Genomic DNA, 8,071 nt, shown 5'->3' on the forward strand with positions numbered 1-8,071 from the left:
TCAACAACATAACATAATGTGAGAAATAGAATGCAATGCAGATCTGAGATTCCTACTATAACTCAGGCAAACATTAACTAAAATTATAAACAGTGCTCCTTTTTTTCAGTTGTTATTCTCAAAAGGATGTTTCCATTAAAATGTCATCTATGGAATGAATTTGTTTTAAACTAACTTCAAGCATTTCTTTTCAGCTATAATTTCTAATAAATATTAATAGATAAACGAACAAGAACTCTTTGGGGGTCCTGACTAACTTTAAGAGTTTTGCAAAGGTCAAAAAGAGTTTTGAGGTCAAAATTTAAGAATTGTTGTTGTAAGCTAACAGTGTTGGATTCTAATCTTTCCCTTTCTAGCGGTGCATTCAAACTGCCTAACATCTCTCTGGAGCCACACACCTGTGATCCAAGAAGCAATTCTCCACAGTAATAGTCTATAAGGAGTCCAGAATGCGTCTCTTGGTATCCCTGGAAACATCTCTTTCCTGGTCTCCTGGATTTCGTGCTGGGTTGCTCTCGGCCTCTGATTGGAACAGGCTAAGGCAGTGGGCGGGCCGTCGGGAGGGCCCGGAGGCGCATTTTTACGGACCTCGCTTGTGAGCGTGCTGACGTCACGCTAGACGCCTCTACTTCGACGCCACGGCCTCGCATCTCCTGCCAAGACGCTGAAGCCGGGCTTTTCTCCTAAGAGGGTTTTAAGGGGGGACCTGAGTGGCGGGACCAAGCTGGTGTGTCGGCTGCACCTTTTCCTGTCGTTTTGGCCTGGCGCTGCCCGTTGTGCCGGTCCAGCCATCATGGAACTGAATTTAAACCGAGCAGATTATTTACAGGTAAATCCGAGCGGGGCGGGCGGTGGGGGTGTGTGTGCGGGCGGCTCAAGGTTGAACCCTGATCCCTGAGAGGATTTGTTCTTCCACAGACTTTGCGGGGCCGCTGGGTGTGGGGGCGAAGGAGCCTGGCCCAAAACCGCCCTCCGGGCGACCGTTCTCGGGGAATGGGCAGGTCTAGTTCGAGTGTGACGGCCCTTGGGGACTTGGGGAGAAGTGCTGTTCGCCCCGTGGAGCTGGTGCCTGCTGAGGGTGCTTGGAAATTTCGCGTCCTTAGGGCCGTTCTCACGGATGCAGCCACCCGAGGGCCTGTGGCTTCCGACTCTCCATCTCAGCCCGCGACCATCATCCCAGCGTCGGAGCCTTGAGCCTGACTTTGACGTGGACCGCAGCAGCCAGCTCCTAGTAAAAGCAGTGAAAACGCGTTTGTGAACTTCGGTTTTTGTTTCCCCTAGGCATTTAATCTTCTTAAGGATGTTGCCTAGTGAGTCATCTCGCGGATACGGCTGGCCTTCGGCTTAATAGCGAAAAATGATGGAGAGTCAATACTGGACACGAAGTCTAGAAATCTGAAGCTAATGATGTTCTTTCTTTTCCTCCACTTTCAGGATTTTCTTCAGACTCCTCAAAAACATAGATCCAGAATGAAGTTCCTGATAAGCTCCCTCACCCCAATGTCCAAACATGCCATTTAGGTTAATATTGCAAATGTTTGTCCAGTCAGAACATTTCCTCCAAGCTGGTGGGAATCAGGGAGCCATGTAGCTGCTTCCACCTTCAGTTGACTTTCCACATTCAAGTTCAGGTTACTCTCCACGTTCAGGTGAATTCTGTTCTCTCATAAATATTTTTTCATTCTCTATATCCCCTTCATGCCAATTACTCTCAGTTGAAGTTCTCACAGACATTTTCTTGGTTAACTGAACTAGCCTCCTAATTGAGCTACTGTCCTCCACTTTCACCTTGGGCCAAACCATCATTTGCTAGGTTGATATTCCAGGAATACATATCTGAGCAGCTAAAGGAGTGCTCGTGGTATACTGCCTCGAGAGTTATGCTGCCAGCCCTAACTCTGGCAGTTCAAATCCACAGTAGATTCACAAGTGCATGATCTTCCATTTACAGTCTCTGACAACTTGCTGGAGGATTTGCTGCAAATTACTTCCCACTCAGAGGCAGTAAATTTGAGATTTACTTGGTTCATTTGTTTTCAATAAACAGCTTACTACTTTAAAAAGTTAATCACTCAAAAAAAAAAAAAAGTTAAACACCCAAAAAATACAAAGTAAAACTATGGATATATATTAAATGCAATTTTTTTTTTTTATGATCTGAATTTCCCCCCCTCCAACTTCTCTCTCAATTTGTCCTGTTCTTACCTAACTATGTCTCCTAGTGAAAGTTCTTTGATGAACAAACTACTGTCTTCATCCTCCCTGATAATGTTGTGGTTATGTGCCTTCTAGTTGGAAATGACTTGTAGCAGACCTCTAGTGGCTTTACAGAAGCTGTAAAATGCCAGAAGTTCAAGTTGAGTTTAGAAGAGGACATGGCACCAGGGATATTATTGCTGATGTCAGATGGAAGCAGAGAATACCAGAAGAAAATCTATTTGGGCTTCATTGACTGTACAAGGCATTGGACTGTGTGGATCATAACAAATTTTGGATAACATTGAGAAGAATGGGAATCCCAGAAGACTTAATTGTGCTAATGCAAAACCTATAATACCTAGACTAAAGATGTTATCCAGACAGAGCAAGGGAATACTACATAGTTCAAAATTAATGAAAATGTGAGTCAGGATTGTAACCTTTCCCCATACCTATCAATCTTTATGCTGAACAAATTGTTTTAGAAGCTGGACTCTGTGAAGAGAATGTGGCATCAGAATTGGAGAAAAAACTCATCAACAACCTTTATTAGCCAGATGATACAACCTTACTTGCTGAAGATTTGAAATGCTTGCTGTAGAAAATGAAAGATTATAGCCTTCAAGGTGGATTACCTCTAAACATCAAGAAAACAAGTTCTCCCTACTGGACTAATAGGCAAAATGCTGATAGGTAGAGAAAAGATTAAATTTTCAGTGACTTCATCATACTTGGATCCCTAATCAACACCCTTGGTACCAGCAGTCAGGAAATCAGATGTATTGCACTGGGAAAGTCTTGTAATCAAGAATCTCTCCAAATTACTGAGGAGCAATGATGCCAGTTTGAGATGAAGGTGTACTTGATTCAGGCCATGATCTTTTCAGTCACCTGTTACGCATCTGAGAGCTGGACAGTGAATATAGATGACAGAAGAATTGATGCCTTTGAGTTGTAGTATTGGAGAAGAATACTGCGTATCTCATGGACTGCCAAAAGCACAAACAGATATGTCTTGGAGAAAGTATAGCGAGAGTGCTTCTTAATGGCAGAAACGATGAAGTTTTGTTTCACATATTTAGGGCATGCATGCTGCTAGTAGAGTTTGTTCCTTGGACAGGGACATCATGCTTGGAAAGATGGAGGATCATTAAAAGAGAAGAAGAACATCAACCAGGTAGATTGACACAATGACTGCTACAATGTTCTTGAGTATGTCAGGGATGATGAAGATGGTGTAAGATAAGACGGGTCAGATCTGTTGTTAACGGAGTTGCTATGAATTGAGCTCAACAGCAACAAATGCTCAGGAGATTGCCCTTGAAACAGTTGATAGATTCAAACTTCATACATTTGGATGACATCACAACTCCTTATCCAGTAGGCCGCCAGAGCAACCTACCTTTTGTAAATTAATTTGTACCCTTTATTAGATTGGATGTTGTCATGTTTTATTCTGTAGCACAAATTTTGTTTCATTTTAAAGAACATGAATCTAAGGATTTTTTTAAAAAAGCCAACTCTTTAGCAAGTTGTAATTATGAAAGAAGACTTATAGAAGGAATTTTTTTATGAACCACTTTATCAGTAATGCCACATAATTTTTTTTTTTTTTGCTTAACAAATTTACAGAAGTTTCCTTTTTTGTTGGTTTATTCTCATTTTTGTGGTATATTTCCTTAGAAAATAAGTTTATAATTGTTGTTGCTAGGTGCCATTAATCAGCTCTCATTCAGCAACTCTGTATACAATGAAATGAAACCCAGCCCAGTTTTGCCCTGTCCTTAAAGTTTCTGTGATGCATAAGCCTATCCTTGCAGTCATTGTATCAGTCCATCTCATTGAAGGTCTTCCTCTCCTTATATGACCCTCTACTTTTCCAAGTATAATACCTTTCTCTAGGGATCGGTCCCTCTTGATAACATTTCCAAAGTATATAAAATGATGTCTTACCATGCTTGCCTTTAAGGAGCACTCTGGTTGTACTTGTTCTCAGATTTAGTCCTTTGGGTGACGATGGTGTAATTGGAATTCCTCACCAACACCACAATTTCAAAGGCATTGACTTTTCTTTATTTCCCCCTATTCACTGTCCAACAGTCACATGCGTATGAAGCAACTGGATTTAGTCAGATGTATCTTACTCATTAAAGTGACATCAATACACTTTAAAGAGGTCCTTGGTAGCAGTTTTACCTAGTGTGATATGTCATTTTACTACTTGACTGCTGCTTTCATAGGGGTGTTGATTGTGGATTCAAGAAAAATTAAATACTTGACAAACTATTGACAACCATACTAGTAATTCATTAATTAATTGCAGTGAGAAATAAAGCTTATGATAGGAAATTGGCGACTCTTTCATCTCTGGTGTACCTAATTTAAATTATATGACAACAAGTCTTGGTATGTTTTTTAGGTAGGTGTGACATCTCAGAAGACTATGAAACTGCTTCCTGCCTCAAGACATAGAGCTACACAAAAGGTATTTTATAGAAACTTTCTACAGTGGGAGCTTTATACTTCTTATATTGTTGGTAAATTACTATTATAAAAGTATAACTGCTAACTTGGGAGCTCTGGTGGCCTACTGGTAAGCAGCTGCACTGAAGTCTGAAAGGCGGGTGGTTCATCAAACCCACCATCTGCTCCACTGGAGAAGGATGGTTTCATTTCCTCCCATGCAATTTACTGCCTCTGAAAACCTGCTGGAGTGTCAGCTATGATTCAGTTCTGATTCAGTGGCAAAGAACAGCAATACTAATATGGGAATTTCTTTCATGAATAGAGGTTAGAATACTAAAGGTTGTTTACAGGTTAAGTAATTTTCTTGTATATTCTAAATATCATGTATAATTAGTAAATCATATAAGCAAACCACTTAAAAACAATACTCTCTTGATTTCCTGGTAATAATTTACTCTGTGGATATCAGATTATATATATGGAAAAGGAAATATAAAACACAGTACAATATAGGTAAAATTACTTCATTTTCTATTATTTTTAAAGGAATTGAATAATTCTGTTATTTCCTAGAAATTCTTATTTCAGTAAGACAAAATTCTTAGAAAGTTGTTGTTGTTTTTTTGTGTACCGTTGAGTTGCAACTGACCCATAGCTGATCCTTCAGTGGGTTTTCAGAGGCAGTTAATCACATGAGAGGAGATTGCCATCCTTCTTCTACTGAGCAGCTCATGGATTCGAAATGCATGCCTTCGGGATTGCAGCACAGCCTCCTACCACTTGGTTACCAGGGCCCCCTATAAGATACATTAAAAGCTTACAAGTAAATAAAATATTCTGATATGTAAGCACTTAATCAGATAGATATGTTAACAGGTTTCTTACTGTCATTTATTAGATCAGGAGTTTTAAAACTTTTTGGTCTCCCAATCCTTTTACATTTTTAAGTTGCTGATGATCTCAGAAAACTAGTTTATGTAGGCTGTATATAGCAATACTGTATAAAATTGAAGGGGAGAAATATTTAAAATATTTTCTATGAAAATGAATAATTGCATGTTAACAAAATCATTTTCATAACAAATAAATGGTGTTTTCCAAAGCAAAAAATAAAACCTTGGCAACAAGACTGGCATTACGTTAGATTTTCTCTGAATAAAAAATTTCAAAGAATCACTTACAGATACTTGACAAGATCTTTAACATAATACCACAGTTTTTAAAAAGAATCCAAAGCCTTAAGCTCATTGTTATCAAGTCAGAATTGACTTATCACTAACCCTCATGCGTCTTTTGAGAAGCTGTAACTTGCACAGGGAGCTGTGCAGGAGAAACAGGGCAATTTGTCTTGTGGAATTTGCAGCCTTCAAAAACTTGATAGTGAGACAGCAGCGAGTCAGTTCTGACTCACCACAGTAAGTTTTGAGTGTAAATTGCATGGGAGATCGTCCATCTTTCTTTTAAGGAAGCTTCCAGAGAGATGCTGCTGCCTTTTGCTTTTGTAGCACCACTCTGTAAGAATTGTGCCACTACAGCTCCTATTACTGAAACAATAATAATGTTAATAAAAAATCAAAAGAAGATGGAGGGAATGTGTAGTCACTGTACCAGAAAGTATTGACTGACACAACTATTTCAGGAAGTAGCATGTGATCTGGAACTAAGCAGTCGTGATGAAAGAAGACATGCAAGCTGCAAGGAAGGCATTGACAAAAATGTAAGATACCAGGAATTGATGGAGTACCAACTGGCATGATTTAAGATGTGCTTGCCAGACAGTTCCAAGAAATCTGGAAGACAGCGACTGGCCAAGTAAGGGGCCAATATTTGTTCCCATTCCCAAAAAAGGTGACCCAACAGAATGTAGAAATTATTAAATATTACTAGACAGTCTGTTTATGTTTCATTGACTATACAAAGACATTTGACTGTGTTGATCACAAAAAATTGTGGCTGACCTTAAACTGAATGGGAATCCCAGAACTTTTGATTGTGCTCATGCAAAATTTATATTTGGGTGAGGAAGGAGTCCTCAGAACAGAGCAAGGAAACATTATGTGGTTCAAAATTAGGAAAGGAATGTGTCAAGGATGTGTCCTGTCTCCAAACCTTTTCAAGTTATTTGTAGAACAAATCATTCAAGAGGCTGGATTTTATGAGCAAGAATGTGGCATCAGGATTGGAGGAAGACTCATCAACAACTTGTGCTATGCAAATGACACACCAGTGCCTAAACTGAGGAGAACCTGAAGTGTTTGTTTCAGAAGGTCAAGGACTGTAGTCTTCAATATGGATTGAAGCTCAAAATCAAGAAAACAAAGATTCTTACCACTAGAACAATTGGTAGTATCATGATAGATGGAGAAATGATTGAGATTGTTAAGGATTTCAACTTGCTTGGGTCCATAATCAACACTTTTGGCACCCGCATTCAGGAAATAAAAAGAAAAATTGCGTTGGGAAAATCTGTTGTCAGGGACCTCTCTAAGAATGCTGAAGATCATTGATGCCAATCTAGAGACTAAGGTGCACCTGATGCAGGCTGTAGTTTTTGCAGTTAGTTGCTATAGATCAGAGCTGCAATGACTAAGAATGACGGAAGAGTCATCGATGCTTTTGAGTTGTGGTGTAGGAGAAGAATATTAAATATACCGTGGACTCCCAAGAGCATAAACAGGTCTTTTGTGGAGAGGGTGAAACTGATATCTCCCAGAGGTAAGGATTTTGAGACTCCTTCTCACATACGTTGGGCATATTTCCAGGAGGAACTAGTCCTTGGAGAAGAATATCATGTTTAGAAGGAAGGAGGAACACCACAGGAGAGAAAGACATTGGATAATATGGCCGACACAGTAACTAGGATAATGGGAGTAGGTGTGTTGGAGACAATGAGATTGACTCAGAATAAGATAGAGTTCAGAGATACTGTGCATAGGGTCGTTATGTGCTGTAGTCAACTTGGCAGCACATAACAACAAGTAAAATCTTGGTGAAAATTGTTCAAAAACAGCTAACCCCCCTCCAAATCAAAACACCTAAAACAGAATGTTTTCAGGCTGAAAGCAGAAAATATCAGAAGGATGTCTACTTGTGTTTCAATGACTATGCAAAGGCATCTGACTGTGAGAATCTTAACAAATTCTAGCTAGCATTGAGAAGAATGAGAGTCCCAGAACACTTAAATTGTGCTCATGCAAAACCTGTGTTGTTGTTGTTGTTATGTGCCGTCGAGTCGCTTGCGACCCTATGTACAACAACCCTAAACTCCGCTCTGTCCTGTGCCAATCGCACTGTCTCCGACACTCCCATCCCATTTATCCCAGTCACTGAATCAATCCACCTCATAGAGGGCCTTCCTCTCCTGCGCCGTCCCTCCACCCTCCCAAGCATGATGTCCCTCTCTAAG

The 8,071-nt window shown here is 40.0% G+C and overlaps 1 protein-coding gene across 1 annotated transcript in view; it reads left to right on the forward strand.

The window, feature by feature from the left end:
• The first annotated feature begins 793 nt into the window (after positions 1–793).
• Positions 794–8,071, forward strand: part of BBS7 (Bardet-Biedl syndrome 7) — a 77,709-nt gene continuing 70,431 nt past the window's right edge. Inside the window, exons 1-2 of the mRNA XM_006881050.1 lie at positions 794–829; positions 4,619–4,684. Coding sequence (XP_006881112.1) covers positions 794–829; positions 4,619–4,684 — 102 coding nt within the window. The remainder of the gene's footprint in view (positions 830–4,618; positions 4,685–8,071) is intronic.

Source organism: Elephantulus edwardii, unplaced genomic scaffold, assembly GCF_000299155.1.
Source record: "Elephantulus edwardii isolate Elephantulus edwardi_28Jun2011 unplaced genomic scaffold, EleEdw1.0 scaffold00012, whole genome shotgun sequence".
Taxonomy (NCBI): domain Eukaryota; kingdom Metazoa; phylum Chordata; class Mammalia; order Macroscelidea; family Macroscelididae; genus Elephantulus; species Elephantulus edwardii.